This window comes from Somniosus microcephalus, unplaced genomic scaffold (assembly GCF_052327205.1).
Source record: "Somniosus microcephalus isolate GS21.2 unplaced genomic scaffold, FLI_Smic_1.0 unresolved_chr2, whole genome shotgun sequence".
NCBI classification, from domain to species: Eukaryota; Metazoa; Chordata; class Chondrichthyes; order Squaliformes; family Somniosidae; genus Somniosus; species Somniosus microcephalus.
The window spans coordinates 48,305,720-48,322,318 of NW_028225180.1; the positions used below are offsets into that span (position 1 = coordinate 48,305,720).

At 47.1% G+C, this 16,599-nt stretch overlaps 1 protein-coding gene across 1 annotated transcript in view; it reads left to right on the forward strand.

The window, feature by feature from the left end:
* The window catches only part of LOC147092607 (putative G protein-coupled receptor 139), a 126,871-nt gene extending 111,016 nt beyond the window's left edge, over positions 1–15,855 (forward strand). The window contains exons 4-6 of the mRNA XM_085975649.1: positions 2,371–2,503; positions 14,367–14,492; positions 14,925–15,855. Coding sequence (XP_085831775.1) covers positions 2,371–2,503; positions 14,367–14,492; positions 14,925–15,829 — 1,164 coding nt within the window. The 3' untranslated portion in view covers positions 15,830–15,855. The remainder of the gene's footprint in view (positions 1–2,370; positions 2,504–14,366; positions 14,493–14,924) is intronic.
* Positions 15,856–16,599: the final 744 nt, after the last annotated feature.

Below are 16,599 nucleotides of genomic sequence, written 5' to 3' on the forward strand. Positions count from 1 at the left end.
TATTTGAATGGCAAAAATTGGGAGAAGGGGAAGTGCAAAGAGACCTGGGTGTTATTGTGCACCAGTCGCTGAAGGTAAGCTTCCAGATGCAGGAGGCGGTTAAGAAGGCAAATGATATGTTCGCCTTCGTAGCAAGAGGTTTCGAGTACAGGAACAACGATATCTTGCTATAGTTGTACAGGGCCTTGGTGAGAGCGCACCTTGAGTATTGTGTGCAGTTTTGGTCACCTTACCTGGGGAAGGACGATCTTGCCATGGAAGGAGTGCAGCGAAGATTCACCAGGCAGATACCTGGGATGGCAGCAATGACGTATGAGGAGAGATTGGGTCGATTGTGCTTATACTCACTGGAATATAGAAGATTGAGAGGGGATCTCATCGAAACAGATTAAATTCTGTCAGGTCTGGACAGACTAAATAAGGAAGGATGTTTCTGATGGCCGGGGAGTCCAGAACCAGGGGTCAAAGTCTAAGGATAAGGGGTAAGCCATTTAGGACTGAAATGAGGAGGAATTTCTTCACCCAATGAGTGGTGAACCTGTGGAATTCTCTACCACAGAGGGCGGTGGAGGCCAGTTCATTAAATATATTCAAGAATGAGTTGGATATATTTCTTGAGGTTAAAGGGATCAAGGGATATGGGGAGAAGGCAGGGACAGGGTACTTAATTTGGATGATCAGCCATGATCTCATTGAATGGTGGAGCAGGCTCGAAGGGCCTAATGGCCTACTCCTGCTCCTATCTTCTATGCTTCTATGTTGCTATGGAAGTACATTGGTTGCACTAGTACCGGAGGAGTGTGGTCAGCTCTCGTTTAAAATGTACTGCTGTGAGTAATAGCTGTGGAGCACAGTCACATCTCATGTAAGTGGAGGTGCCACTAGTGCAGGAGGAGAAAGCTCACACCTGGTGTAAGTGTAGGATACCAAGAGCACAGGAGGAGAATGCTCTCATCTAGTGTAAGGGAATGTGTCACTATTACAGGAGGAGAATGCTCACATCTGGTGTAAGTGAAGGTGCTGCTAGCACAGGAGGAGAATTCTCACATCTAGTGTAAGTGACGTGTACCACGAGTACCATAGGAGCCCGGTCACCTCTAGTGGATGTGAAGGTACCACTAGTACAGGAGGAGCTCGCTCACATCTAGTGTAAGTGTCGGTACCACTAGTACAGGAGGAGCTCGCTCACATCTAGTGTAAGTGTCGGTACCACTAGTACAGGAGGAGCACGCACACATCTAGTGTAAGTGTAAGGTACAACTAGTAACGAAGTGGAACGCTCATATTTAGTGCAGGAAGAGTGATTGAGTCTCTGGCTAGCAAACGGGGTTTGTGGTGCTGACTGAAGACTATGGGGAAGAAATTGGGTGAGTAGCGCCACCTGTTAGTGCCTAAAGAGGCAGTCAGTGGCTTTAGCGCCACTGGCTGCGTCTCCGGCGATATTCAGTCGGGGCGCTAATGGTTGCGTTAGGCATTTGCGCTGCGCCGCCACCGATGACATCATCGGTGTGCGCAGTGCCCCATTCGTGCCCCGTTCACGATATTTGGTAGCGAACACCGCAGTTGCGCCGCTCGCTACCCGCGCCCGGTTCACGTGGCCTTACTGTGTTGGTAGCGGCGCCAGTTAAGGTGGAGATGTGGGGCGGCCGCTTTTTCGGCGGCCGCCTGGCAGCACCTCCGTCCCCGGCCTCCTAACCCCACCCCCGCGGCATTGCCGGCTATTTCCCGAGAGCCCGGCACTTCTCCTTGGTGCCGGGCTCCTTTGCCCGCACTCGCGAGCGGGGATCACGCTGTTGCAGGCACCTCCCCCTTTACAATGGGAGGAAGGCCTGCAGTACCGCAGCGTGCCATGCCGCAGCATGTGGCGCTGTGGCACGTTGCTCTGCGATAATCAGTTTCAGCGCCCTAAGAGGGACGCGGAGCGCCTCGAGCCTCGCCCCGTCTCCCTCGAGGGACACTGAAACTGAATTTCTGGCGATCAGTATCACTCCGATCGCTGCGCTAAGTCCTGTGCTCAGGCGACTTTTGAGCCACTTTGGCGCCCCAACCCAATTTCTAGGCCTATGACTTTGGTCTTCCCAACATTGAGTTGGAGGAAAGTTCTGCTGATCCAATGCTTGATGTCGAATAAGCAGCGGGAAAATTTAAAGGCAATGGAGGAGTCAGGAGTTGTGGTGGTGAGGTACAGCTGGCTGCCGTCAGTGTACATGTGCCACATCCGAAATCTCATCAACAGTTTCTAAATATACACCACTCACGACCCCTCCACATTCTCTAAGGTAACACTGCTTCTCAGATCCATTACCGGGTGAGCAGAAATATCCTCCAATTAAATTACGGAAGGCCAAAGCCATTTTCTTCTGTCCCCAGTATGAACACCATTCCCAGTCACTGGACTCCAGCCCTCACCCCGGCAAATATCTGAGGCTAACCCAGACAGTTTCTAACCCTGGTGTCATATTTGACCCCGAGATGAGCTTCCGAACACATAACCGCATCATCAGTAAGCCGTCTATTTTCACCTCTGGAACATCCCTCGACCAAGCCCCTGTCTCATCTCATCTCCGGCTGAAACCATGCCTTGCCTACCTCTAGACTTGTCTGTTGCAACGTACTCCTGGCCGGTCTCCCACGTTCTAATTTTTGTTAACGTGAGGTCATCCAAAACGCTGCTACCCGTGTCCTAACTTGCAATAAGCACCATTCACACATTATCCCTCTGATCGCTGACCAACATTAACACGCGGTTAAGAAACGCCTCGATTTTAAAATTCTCATCCTTGTTCTCAAATCCCAACATGGCCTGGCCCCTCCCTATCTCTGTAATCCCCTCCAGCTCCACAAATCTCCGAGGTAACTGTGCTTATCCAAATCCGGTCACTTGAGCTTTGCTGATTTAATCTCTCAAACATTGGTGGCCATGTCTTCAGCTGCTAAGGCCCTAAGCGCTGGAAATTCCTCCCTAAATCTCGCCGCCTCTCTACTTCTCTTTCCTCCTTAAAGGCGCTCATTAAAGCCTGCCTCTTTAATCAAGATTTTGGTTATCCAAACTAACATCTTCCTATGTGTCTTGGTGTCAATTATTGTTTGATAAAGCTCATGTGAAGCGCATTGGGAAGTTTTATGAACTTACGAACCATCAACTTTCCTACTTACTTGCTGTACCTGCATACTAACCATTTACAACATTAAATGCAATATAGAAATTCAAGTTGTTGTTGTTGTTGTTTTTGTTGTTAAGTGTATGGCTCCCACGAGTACTGTAGATTCAGGATGATCATTAGCATATGTGTATGGCAGCCCGTTAACCACTAGTTTAAATGTAGGAGTAACATTTGTACAAGAGGAGCAGGTACCCATCTAGCATATGTGTAGTGTACCACAGGTACTGAAGGAGCATGGTCACGACTAACGTAAATGTAGGTGTACGACTGGTACTGGAGGAGCACTATTCTCTCTAATGTATTTGTAATGCTACCACCAATACAAGATCAACATGCGGACGCCTAGCTTAAAAGCAACGTTACTACATGTACCAGAGGAGCACGGTTACCTCCTGTTTAGGTTTAGGGGTACCACTCGTGTAGGAGGAGAATGGTCAACAGAAGGGTTGGTGTAGGGGTACCACTAGTGTAGGAGGAGCACGGTCAACAGTAGTATAAGTGTGGGGGTACCACATGTACAGGAGGAGCACCGTCACCTCGAGTGTAAGTGTAGGGGTTTCACTAGTACAGGAGGAACATGGTCAATGCTAGTGTTAGGGTAAAGGTACCACTAGTATTAGAGGAGCCAGGTCACCTCTAGTGTAAGTATAGTGGTAGCACTAGTACAGGAGGAGCGTGGTCAGCTCTAGTGAAAGTTTAGGGGTACCACTAGTATAAGAGGAGCCAGGTCACCTCTAGTGTAAGTATAGTAGTAACACAAGCACAGTAGGAGCGTGGTCATCTCTAGTGTAAGTGTGAGGAACCACTAGTAAAGGAGCAGCCCGGTCACATCTAGTGTAAGTTTAAGCAACTACTAGTACCGGAGGAGCACGGTCACCTCGAGTGTCACTGTAGTGGCACCACTAGTACAGGAGGAGCACAATCAATGCTAGTGTTAGGGTAGAGTTACCACTAGTATTAGAGGAGCCAGGTCACCTCTAGTGTATGTATAGTGGTACCACGAGTACAGGAGGAGTGCGGTCATCTCTAGTGTAAGTGTAGGGTTACCACTAGTACAGGAGTAGCCGGCAACCCCTAGTGTAAGTGTAGGGGTAACTCTAGTACAGAATGAGCCCGTTCATCTCAGGTGTCATTTTAGGGGTACAAGTAGTACAGGAGTAGCCAGTAAACTCTAGTGTGTGTAGGGGTAACACTAGTACAGGAGCACTATCACCTCTACTGTTATTTTAGGGATACCACTAGTACAGGAGGAGCCCGCTCACCTCTCGTGTAAGTGTAGGGTAGCACTAGTACAGGAGGAGCCCGTTCACCTCTAGTGTAAGTGTAGGGGTACCAATAGTACAGGAGGAGCCCGCTCACCTCTAGTATAAGTGTAGGGTAACACTAGTACAGGAGGAGCCCGTTCACCTCTAGTGTAAGTGTAGGGGTACCAAAAGTACAGGAGGAGCCCGCTCACCTCTCGTGTAAGTGTAGGGGTACCAATAGTACAGGAGGAGCCCGCTCACCTCTAGTATAAGTGTAGGGTAACACTAGTACTGGAGGAGCCCGTTAACCTCTAGTGTAAGTGTAGGGGTTCCACTAGTACTGGAGGAGCACGGTCAATGCTAGTGTTAGGGTAGAGGTACCACCAGTATAAGAGGAGCCATGTCACCTCTAGCGTAAGTATATTGGTACCACTAGTACAGGAGGAGCGCAGTCATCTCTAGTGTAAGGGTTGGGGTACTACCAGTACAGGAGGAGTCCGATCACCTCTCGTGTAAGTGTAGTAGTACCACAATACAGGATGAGCCCGGTCAAATCTAGTTTAATTTTAAGGGTACCAGTAGTAAAGGAGTAGCCGGTAATCTCTAGTGTAAGTGGAGGGGTAACACTACTCCAGGAGGAGCACGATCGTCTCTAGTGTAAGTGTAAGGTACCACTAGTACAGGAGGAGGCCGCTCACCTCTAGTGTAAGTGTAGGGGTACCAATAGTACAGGAGGAGCCCGCTCACCTCTAGTATAAGTGTAGGGTAACACTAGTACAGGAGGAGCCCGTTCACCTAGAGTGTAAGTGTAGGGGTTCCACTAGTACTGGAGGAGCACGGTCAATGCTAGTGTTAGGGTAGAGGTACCACTAGTATAAGAGGAGCCAGGTCACCTCTAGTGTAAGTATATTGCTACCACTAGTACAGGAGGAGCACAGTCATCTCTAGTGTAAGGGTTGGGGTACCACCAGTACAGGAGGAGTCCAATCACCTCTCGTGTAAGTGTAGGGGTACCACAATACAGGATGAGCCCGGTCAACTCTAGTTTAATTTTAAGGGTACCAGTAGTACAGGAATAGCCGGTAATCTCTAGTGTAAGTGGAGGGGTAACACTACTCCAGGAGGAGCACGATCGTCTCTAGTGTAAGTTTAAGGAACCATAATACAGGAGGAGCCCGCTCACCTCTAGTGTAAGTGTCAGGAACCACTTGTACAGGAGAAGCCCGGTCACCTCTAACATAAGTTTAAGGAACCACTAGTACCGGAGGATCCCGGTCACTACTCGTGTTAGTGCAGGGGCACCACGAGTACAGGAGGAGTACGATCATCTCAGGTGTCATTTTAGTGGTACCAGTAGTACAGGAGTAGCCGGTAAACTCTAGTGTAAGTGTAGGGGTAACACTAGTACAGGAGGAGCCCGCTCACCTCTATTATAAGTGTAGGCTAACACTAGTACAGGAAGAGACTGTTCACCTCAAGTGTAAATGTAAGGAACCACTAGTACCAGAGGAGCCCGGTCAACTCTAGTGTTAGTGTAAGGAACCACTAGTACCGGAGGAGCTCAGTCACCACGACTATAAGTGTACGGGCACCACTGGTAAAGGAGGAGCCCGGTCAGCTCTAGGGTAAGTGTAAGGGTATCATTAGTACAGGAGGAACCCTGTCATATCTACTGTAAGTGTAGCGGTATCAATCGTACCAGATGAGTGCGGTCAGCTCTAGTGTAAAAGTAGCGATGCTACTAGTACCGGAGGAGCATGTGCACTGTATTGAAAGTGAAGTGATACCATGAGCACCAGAGGAGCATGTGCACTGCATGTTTAAGTGTAGGCATTCCGTCAGTACTGGAGGTGAATTCTTATCCCTCGTATAAGTGTATGTACAACAAGTACCAGAGGAGCAAGATCACATATAGTTTCAATGTAGGTTACTGGAGGAGCACGATTGCATGTAGTGCAAGTGCCACATAATGAGCAGCACGTTCATGTCAAGTGCATGTGTTGGGGACCACAAGCACGGGAGAAGCACCGTTACATCTGGTGTGAGTGTAGGGCACCACCAGTACCGAAGGAGCGCTGTCATTCCTACTATAAATGTATGGGTACAACTGCTGCCCGAGCAGCAAGACCACCTCTAGGTTAATTTCAGTTATACCACCAGTACCGTTATACCACCAGTACCGGTGGACCGGATTCACCTTTAGTGCAAGTGTAAGGGTACAACTAGTACCGGAGGAAGAATTTCACCACTGGTGTAATTTTAGTGATACCACTATTACCAGAGAGGTTGCACAAATCTAGTGTCAGTGTGGGAGTAACACTGGAACAGGAGCGGCACGGTCAAATCTAGTGTCAGTTTAAAAGTGACACTGGGACAGGAGAGGCACGGTTAAATCTAGTGTCAGTGTAAGGTAGACCGGGACAGGAGGGGCATGGTCACATCTAGTGTCAGTATACTGGTAGCACTGGGACAGGAGGGGCACGGTCACATCTAGTGTCAGTGTAGCGGTAGACTGGGACAAGAGGGGCACGGTCAAATCTAGTATCAGTGCAACGGTAGACTGGGACAAGAGGGGCACGGTCACATCTAGTGTCAGTGTAGGGGTAACACGGGGACAGGAGGGGCACGGTCACACCTAGTGTAAGTGTAACACTAATACAGGAGGAGCACGGTCACCTCTAGTTTAATGTAAGGAACCACTAGTACCAGAGGAGCACGGTCACCTCTAGTGTTAGTGTAAGCAACCACTAGTGCTGGAGGAGATCAGTCACAACTAGTGTAAGTGTACGGGCAGCACTTGTACAGGAGGAGTCCGGTCACCTCTAGTGTAAGTGTAGAGGCACCACTAGTACAGAAGGAGCCCTGTCACATCCAGTGTAAGTGTAAGGGCACCACTTGTACAGGAGGAGCCCTGTCACATCTAGTGTTAGTGTAGGGTACAACTAGTACCGGATGAACCCGGTCACCTCTAGTGTAGGTATAGGGCCACCACTAGTATAGGAGGAGCCCTGTACCCTCTAATGTAAGTGTAGGGGTGCCACTTCTACAGAAGGAGCCCGGTCACCGCCAATGATACTTAGGGTTACCATTATGTAGGAGTAGCCCGGTCAGCTCTAGTTTAAGTTTCCTGATACGACTATTGCCGGAGCAGCATGCACCAATCTCGTGTAAATCTAGGGTTACATCTAGTGTAATTGTAGGGGTATCACCAGTACCAGATGAGCACTGTCATCTCTAGTGTAAAATTAGCGATACTACTAGTACCGGAGGAGCATGTGCACTGTAATGATAGTGAAGTGAAACCAGGAGCACCAGAGGAGCATGTGCACTGCATGTTTAAGTGTAGGCATTCCGTCAGTACCGGATGTGAATTCTTATCCCTAGTATAAGTGTATGTACAACAAGTACCAGAGGAGCAAGATCACGTATAGTTTCAATGTAGGTTACTGGAGGAGCACGATCGCATGTAGTGCAAGTGCCATATCATGAGCGGCATGGTCATGTCAAGTGCATGTGTTTGGGACCACAAGCACGGGAGAAACACGGTTACATCTGGTGTGAGTGGAGGGCACTAGCAGTACCGAAGAAGCACTGTCATTCCTAATATAAATGTATGGGTACAAATGCTGCCCCAGGAGCAAGGCCACCTCCAGTTTCATTTCACTTATACCACCAGTACCGTAGGAACCCATTCACCTTTACTGCAAGTGTAAGAGTACCACTAGTACAGGAGGAAGATTTTCACCACTGGTGTAATTTTAGTGATACCACTATTACCAGATGAGCTTGCACAAATCTAGTGTCAGTGTAGGGGTAACACTGGGACAGAAGGAGCCCGGTCACCTCCAGTGTAAGTGTAAGGGTACCACTAGTACAGGAGGAGTCCTGTCATATCTAGTGTTAGTGTAGGGTACAACTAGTACCGGATGAGCCTGGTCACCGCCAATGATACTTAGGGTTACCAATATGTAGGAGTCGCCCGGTCACCTCTAATTTAAGTTTCCTGATACGACTATTACCGGACCAGCATGAACAAAGCTAGTGTAAATGTAGGGTTACATCTGGTGTAAGTGTAGGGGTATCACTAGTACCAGATGAGCACTGTCACCTCCAGTGTAAAAGTTGTGATACTACTAGTACCGGAGGAGCATGTGTACTGTAATGAAAGTGAAGTGATACCACGAGCACCTGAGGAGCATGTGCACTGCATGTTTAAGTGTAGGTATCCCGTCAGTACTGGAGGTGAATTCTTATCCCTAGTATAAGTGTATGTACAACAAGTACCAGAGGAGCAAGATCACATATAGATTCAATGTAGGTTACCAGAGGAGCATGATCGCATGTAGTGCAAGTGCCACATCATGAGCGGCACGTTCATGTAAAGTGCATGTGTTGGGGACCACAAGCACAGGAGATGCACCGTTACATCTGATTTAAGTGTAGGGCACCAGCAGCACCGAAGGAGCGCTGTCATCCCTAATATAAATGTATGGGTACAACTGCTGTCCGAGGAGCAAGGCCACCTCTAGTTTAATTTCACTTATAGCACCAGTACCGGAGGAACCCATTCACCTTTAGTGCAACTATAAGGGTACCATTAGTACCGGAGGAAAACTTTCATCACTGGTGTAATTTTAGTGATACCACTATTACCAGAGGAGCTTGCACAAATCTAGTGTCAGTGTTGGAGTAACACTGGGACAGGAGGGGCACGGTCACATTTAGTGTCAGTGTAGGGTAGACTGGGACCGGAGGGGCACGGTCACATCTAGTGTCAGTTTACTGTTAGCACTGGGTCTGGAGGGGTATGGGCACATCTAGTGTCAGTGTAGGAGTAACACTGGGAGAAGAGGGGCATGGTCACATCTAGTGTAAGTGTAGGGGTAGCACTGGGACAGGAGTGGCACGGTCACATCTAGTGTCAGCGTAGGGGAAACACTGGGACAGGAGGGGCACGGTCACAACTAGTGTAAGTGTAGGGTTTTGTAGTGTCCCTGTGTTGATAGAGACACTGAAGACAGGAGTTCGTTCATAGGTGTTTATTAAGCAAAGTCTGGAGGGGTACTAACGGATATAACACAATATACAGGCTTATATAGCCCGAGTGGCCATTACCGGCATTACAGCACATATGGGGCTATTAAAGGCACATACACTACAATTCCTCCCCTTTTAGCTAACTAGTACATCATATTTTAAGTAATTATTAATTACATGTTATAAGAAAAATAATATACACATTGCTGTAGTTAATTAATTACAAGTCAGTCTCTCTGGAGGCTTCCTGACTCGGTCCAGATAACGCCTCGGTGGTGTAGTAGTTTCTGGTGGTGTAGTAGGTTCTTTTGGCAAGGCTGATTCGGCTTGAATGCCAGTGTCGGGTTCATCGGGTTCCAGTATCACCGGATCGGAGGTAGATATGGGTATCTCTACTTCATCCTTTGCCGTATAGAGTTGTGGTGTAGGTTGTCCCTTTTCGGATGACTCTAAGATTTGGTCAGCATGGCGCCTTATTATGCTTTCTCCGATGTCCACAGTATACATCAGTGGTCCTAGTCGTATGCAGATAGTTCCAGGCTGCCATTTCTCGGTATGGTAGTCCCGGGCCAAAACTTGTTGACCTATCTGGAAGGTTCTAGTTGGCCTTTCATTCATGCCTTGAAACTGCCGGTTCTCCATGTCCCTTCTGATGTTGGGCTTGACCAAATCCAGCCGGCATCTTAGGTTTCTATTGAAGAACATCATGGCGGGAGTTTGGTTGGTAACCATATGTGTTGCATTCCTGTATGCGAACAAGAAGTTATCCACCTTGTGCTGAAGTTTTATGTCTTCATTACCCATGGCTTTTATGGCCTTCTTGAAGGTCTGGACAAACCTTTCAGCCAATCCATTGGTGGCGGAATGGTATGGGGCGGACGTGTAGTGCTTAACCCCATTGTTTTTTAAGAACTTCCTGAATTCTTCGGACACAAATTGCCGTCCATTATCAGAACATATCTGTTCCGGCAGCCCATTCCTGGCAAATATGGTCCTTAATACTGTGATGGTTTTTTCCGTGGTGGTGGAGGACATCTTTATTACCTTTGGCCACTTGGAGTGTGCATCAACCGCGATTAAGAACATTGAGTCCATAAATGGACCAGCAAAGTCGATGTGTACCCTTTGCCAGGGAGATGAGGGCCACTCCCATGGATGTAGAGGGGCTTGTGGTGGAGCGTTTTGGACCTTCTGGCATCCTAGGCAGCTCTTGGTCATTTCTTCGATGTCTCCATCGATACCTGGCCACCATACAAACGCCCTGGCTATGTTCTTCAATTTCACTCCACCCAGATGCCCCTCGTGAAGCTCCTTTAGCACTTTATCCTGGAGTTTGGGTGGAATCACCACTCTGGATCCACACATCAAGGTTCCTCGGCACACTGACAGCTGTTCTCTTCTTTGCGAGAATGCTGGCAACAGTGGTTCACCATGTGCTGGCCATCCCTTCACTGTTAAATTGTAGACCCGTGAGAGAGTCGGGTCATTTCTAGTTTCCCTTTCAATGGCAGAATTTGTTATTGGTAGACATTCCACTATGGTAGAGTGGAACATCTCCACTGGGTCTACTGTAGGTGCCTCTTCTACCGTTGGTAACGGTAAGCACGATAAACCGTCAGCATTCCCATGCTGTTTTGATCCTTTATATTCTATGTTGTATTGGTGTGCCCCTAGAAAAAGGGACCACCTCTGTAGTCTTTGCGCTGTCATAATGGGAACACACGTTTTAGGGTTGAATATGGAGATGAGGGGTTGATGGTCAGTCAACAAGGTAAATTTTTGTCCATGTAGGTAATGGTTGAATATCTTCACTCCCCATACCAGGCTGAGTGCTTCCCTGTCGATTTGGGCATAGTTACACTCAGCTGAGTTCAATGAGCGTGACGCAAAAGCTATCGGCCGTTCCGAGCCATCAGGGAATTTATGCAATAATACTGCTCCTATGCCATAAGGGGATGCATCGCACGCCAGTCTGATTGGCAGTGATGGGTTGTAATGAGCCAAAACTTCTTTGGATGTGATTAAGTCTTTGCATTTATGGAAGGCACGTTTGCAGTCTTCGTTCCATTTCCAAATTACTCCTGTTTGTAGCAGTTCATTAAGAGGGTGTAGAAGAGATGATAAGTTCGGTAAAAATTTATGATGGTAATTTATTAATCCCAGGAATGACCTTAATTGTGAAGCATTTTCAGGCGCTGGGGCTTTTATGACTGCTTCAATTTTTTCAGGTGACTTATGCAACCCTTCCTTATTTATTATGTGGCCACAATATGACATTTGATTTTGGAAAAATTCGCACTTGGGGCGATTTGCTCGTAGGCCCCGTTCTCTCAGCTTAGTGAGCACCTGCTCTAAATTGGCAAGGTGCTCGTTGTCGTTTTCTCCTGTTACAAGGATGTCGTCTAGGTAGCATTGAGTCCCCGGAATCCCTTGGAGGACTTGCTCCATAGCTCGTGGCCAGATAGCTGGAGCGGATGCTACTCCGAAAACCAGTCGATTGTACTGGTACAGACCTTTGTGTGTATTTTTCGTGAGATATTTTTTAGAGGCCTCTTCAACCTCCGTCTGTAGATATGCCTGTGCCAAGTCAATTTTGGTGAAACGTTTCCCTCCGGATAGTGAGGCAAACTTATCTTCTATCCTCGGAAGAGGATACTGTACCGTGTAAAGGACCGGGTTTACAGTCACCTTGAAGTCTCCACAGATGCGAATTTTTCTCTATTCTTCAGATTTATCATTCTTCAATGCTTTCTTCATGACTGGGATGATGGGTGTTGCCCGCTCACTCCAATCTATTTTAGATAATACGCCTGCCTTTTCCAAATTCTCCAGCTCTGCCTCGACTGCTGGGCGAATTGCGTATGGCACCGGTCTTGCCTTAAAAAACTTGGGAATTGCTGCATCTTCCACTTTTATTGAGGCGGTGATGCCTTTTTTTTGTTCCTACACTTAGGAGACCGCAGACGAATTTGTCTCGCAGAGAATCTGCCAGTCCTGCCTTGAATTGGCAGTGTAGGGTATCAACAATCTCCTTAAAATTCTTGTCCATCGGTTCGGCTGGAGTGATTAAGTTTTGTAACAGCTTGTATGTCTTTGCGCCCATTAGATCCAGAAGTACTGAAGCTTTTTTTTCATCTTCTATTCCATTTGCGGTGCAATATACCTCCACTCTTTCCACATATGTGGTCCAATCCTCTATCTCGTTATCAAAAGCATCAATATTGCCAGAATTAGACATCTTAGAAAAGATATGGCGCTTCCCGCGCTTTTCTTTCTTTTCTGCAGAAAAGGTATGGCGCTTCCCGCGCTTTCCTGCCGCTGCTGCCGATGACAACGCTGTTTCCCGCGGTTTCCGTTCTTTTTTTAATTATTTACAGTTGGAGACTCGTTCTCGCCGGACTCTCTCTGTAGGTCTGAACGCCGACCTGCTTGCAGCCGCGGCCATCTCCCGAGTGCTCCCTCCCCGTCTGTTACTGCTTGCCTCCGCTTTCGCTGCTTGGCCCAGTTTTAGAGCCAGCCGCTGGAGCCCCAGCCTGACGCCCAGGAAGGATTAGCGCAGTACCTGCCACCAGCTTGGCCAGCTGGTGAAACGACACCTTCTTTCACTTTCCTGAGTCTTCTGGACGCCCGAGGAATCGATGTCCTTGAGGTGCTGCCGAATTGCAGGTAAGTCCGTTTCCACTTCGCCGCCACTGTAGTGTCTGTGTGTTGATAGAGACACTGAAGACAGGAGTTGGTTCATAGGTGTTTATTAAGCAAAGTCTGGATGCGTACTAACGGATATAACACAATATACAGGCTTATATAGCCCGAGTGGCCATTACTGGCATTACAGCACATATGGGGCTCTTAAAGGCACATACACTACAGGTTTGACTGGGCCAGGAGGGGCACGGTCACATCTAGTCTCATTGTAGGGGTAGCACTGGGACAGAAGCGGCACAGTCACATCTAGTGTCAGTGTAGGGGTGAAACTGGGACAGGAGGCTCACGGTTGCATCCAGTGTCAGTGTAGGAGTAACACTGGGACAGGAGGGGCACGGACACATCTCATGTCTATGTAGGGGTAGCACTGGGATAGGAGTGGCACGGTCACATCTAGTGTCAGTTTAGTGGTAACACTGGGACAGGATAGGAACGGTCACATCTAGTGTAAGTGTAGGGGTAACACTGGGATAGGAGGGGCACGGTCACATCTAGTGTAAGTGGATGGGTAACACTGGGACAGGAGCAGCACGGTCACATCTAATGTAAGGGCAGATGTACCTCTGTACATGAGGAGCACATGCACATCTAGCGTATGAGGTGGTATTCCACTCACACCGGAGGTGCACTGGCAACAGTTGTGTTTCTGCAGTGCTGCCACTATTACCATAGCAGCATGTTCAACTGCAGTGTAGACATGTTACTAGTACCTCAGGAGTTCGTACACATCTAGCATAAGTTTGTGGTGCCAGTATTACAGGTGGAGAACTGACCCTCTAATCCAAATGCAGGTACCACTAGTACGGGAGGAGCACTGTCTCCTCTTACACTGCCAGACTGGGTTCATCAGCAGTATTGCAGGATTTGTTTTATTGCCTGTTCTGGAGCAGTTGGTGCATTAGGAGTGAATCAAGGGCAAGGTGATGACGATTATTGCCTGGGGAGCTGCATTCACCAGGCCGGTAGGAAAAGGGGCAGAACCAGTACTAGGAGATTGCACTTCCTACTCGTAAACAATGTTTTAATTCTGTATTTTTTAAAACTATCCAACAACAATTTCACTTAATTAATCTTAATCTGACGTATCAGATAAAAAAAACAGCTTACCTGAATCTATTTGTTAAATGACTGTAATTAATGCTAATTATAATTTAACCTGATGGACTCCCTGGAGGACTGATGTGTGGATAAATATAGGTTCCCTTCCATAACTCAGCCGTGCGCCAGTCAGAGTCCATTTGCTCCAACATAATTCATCAATTCTCACAGAGAATGGGGCAATCAACTATTCTGCTGATCAAGTATATTTACTATCCGATTCTCGCGGCCGTCGCTGTCCCTGGTGAGCCATTGTAACTTGTTTTTTGTTAGTCGGGGTTAACTGTATCCATGTTTGATAAGGTAACGAGTTTTCTAGATGGCAGCATTGCACATTCGCTAGTGATTGGGTCCAAATCGTGAACCGCGTCCCCTATCTACCGCATTCCCCTTAATCCAATAACATGACTGATGTTACAATGTTCTTTGAAGCTACAATACAAGGATTTTAGCGGATTTTGGACCGTCTTGTCACCCCATGCAGAGTGAGCGCTGCAGCAGCTCATTAAAATGTGTGGGTGGGTTTCCCAGGTAATGGCTCCAATACTAATCCTGTTCTCTCACTGCTCCGTGTTGATAATCACACTGAATGAAGTAAAATGCTCTCCACAGGTATCTCCATATATATTTCAATCAGTCACTTGAGCATTATTTTGCTCCTCTCTCTTTCTTACAGCGAACTTGGTGACAATGGCGATTCTCTCCCTAGGAAACTGCGGCCTTTCTAAATGCATCTCTGTCTACATGGTGGCCATGGCAACAACAGATCTACTGGTCTTGATCATCAATGTAATAGTGTATCATATTTTCAATTATCACTTTCCACTTTCATTCCTGTACCATACTCCCGTGTGTAAGTTCATTCTATATATGACTGTTGTCACCCTCGATTTGTCTGTTTGGTTCACCGTCTCCTTCACATTTGACCGATTTGTAGTTATCTGCTGCCAGAAGTTTAAAGCAAAGTATTGCACCGAGAGAACTGCGGCCGCGGTTATAACATCGTTCACGGTCCTAATTTTATTAAAGGACATCCCTGTTTTGTTTGCATTTGAAGCTGAACAAACAATTAACAAGGTGCAGTGGGGCTGCCGGAACAGTGTGACTTTTGTTTCCTCACTTCCAGGTGTAGCCTACATCTGGTTTCACAGCGCTTGCTTAGTTTGGCTTCCTTTTACTTTAATTGCCTTGTTTAATTATTTGACAATCAGGCGTATTTTAGTGGCCAGCAGAGCCCGCAGGGGACTTCGAGGTCACAGAATTGAAAGTCAGAGAGATACAGAGACAGAGAACCGATGGAAATCCATCATTTTACTGTTCACTATATCGGGCAGTTTTATATTGTTGTGGATGACAAATGCCGTGAGTTTTGTAACTACCAGACTGACAAACCCCACTTATTACCGAGGTGACCGCACAGACCCTGGATATATCGCCACTGAAACTGGAACAATGTTGAAGTTTTTGAGTTGCTTTCAAAACCCGTGCATTTATGTAGCGACCCAGAGGAAATTCAGAGAAGAGCTGAAGAAGGGGGTAAAATCCCCCTGGGCACTCATTCTGAGATTAGTTAGAAAATGAAAATGAGAAGAATCAATCAAACTAAAGCTTCCTCGTAACTAAATCTTCGTGTGAACTGTTTTTTCACAGTACAGCGTCCTTCTTTCCGGTAATGTGAAATTGAGAGAACTTGTGTGAACATTTCTTCCATTTTGCAGCATGCGTTTGATGTCTGAAATGCTTAATTTTTCATGCTTCCTTCGCTGAGTAAACATATTGCTGCAAATTTAGCACATTTCATGCTCAGGGTTCAAAGATAACAAAGATGAGGTTCAGCAGTGGACATGTGGGCAACAGAAGGAATCCACCTTGCTTTGCAGACACTGGGATCGGGCGCGCCACTTTAAAATAATCAATACAGTTTAATTCGGTGCTGAAACAATCAAAGGTCTTGCGATCACCCATATTGGTAAAGTCCTGGAAGTTTGGTGTGAAGATTGCAGGCCTGGGTCTCTCTATCGGCACAATTCCTCATTGACAAATAGAGCGGGCTCTTGTCACGTGATCAGTTTTGGAATGCAGGAAAGAGTCGAAACTCGGCTCATCGATGTGACCTTTCACCTCTTTTGTCCCAGAGACTGACTTAAAATCTCGATTGTGCGCTGACTGCTGTCTCTCACTCAGCAACAGGTGGAGTCTGCTCGTGTTATGTGCTGTCGATAAATTTATCATGAATAATATTATTGATATTCTGCCGCAATTAGTCTCCCAAACAAAAGTGTAAAGATATTAAAATGAATGACTTTTTATAAATTTATTCATTATTGCAATTGTTCCAAGTGATCTGTTAA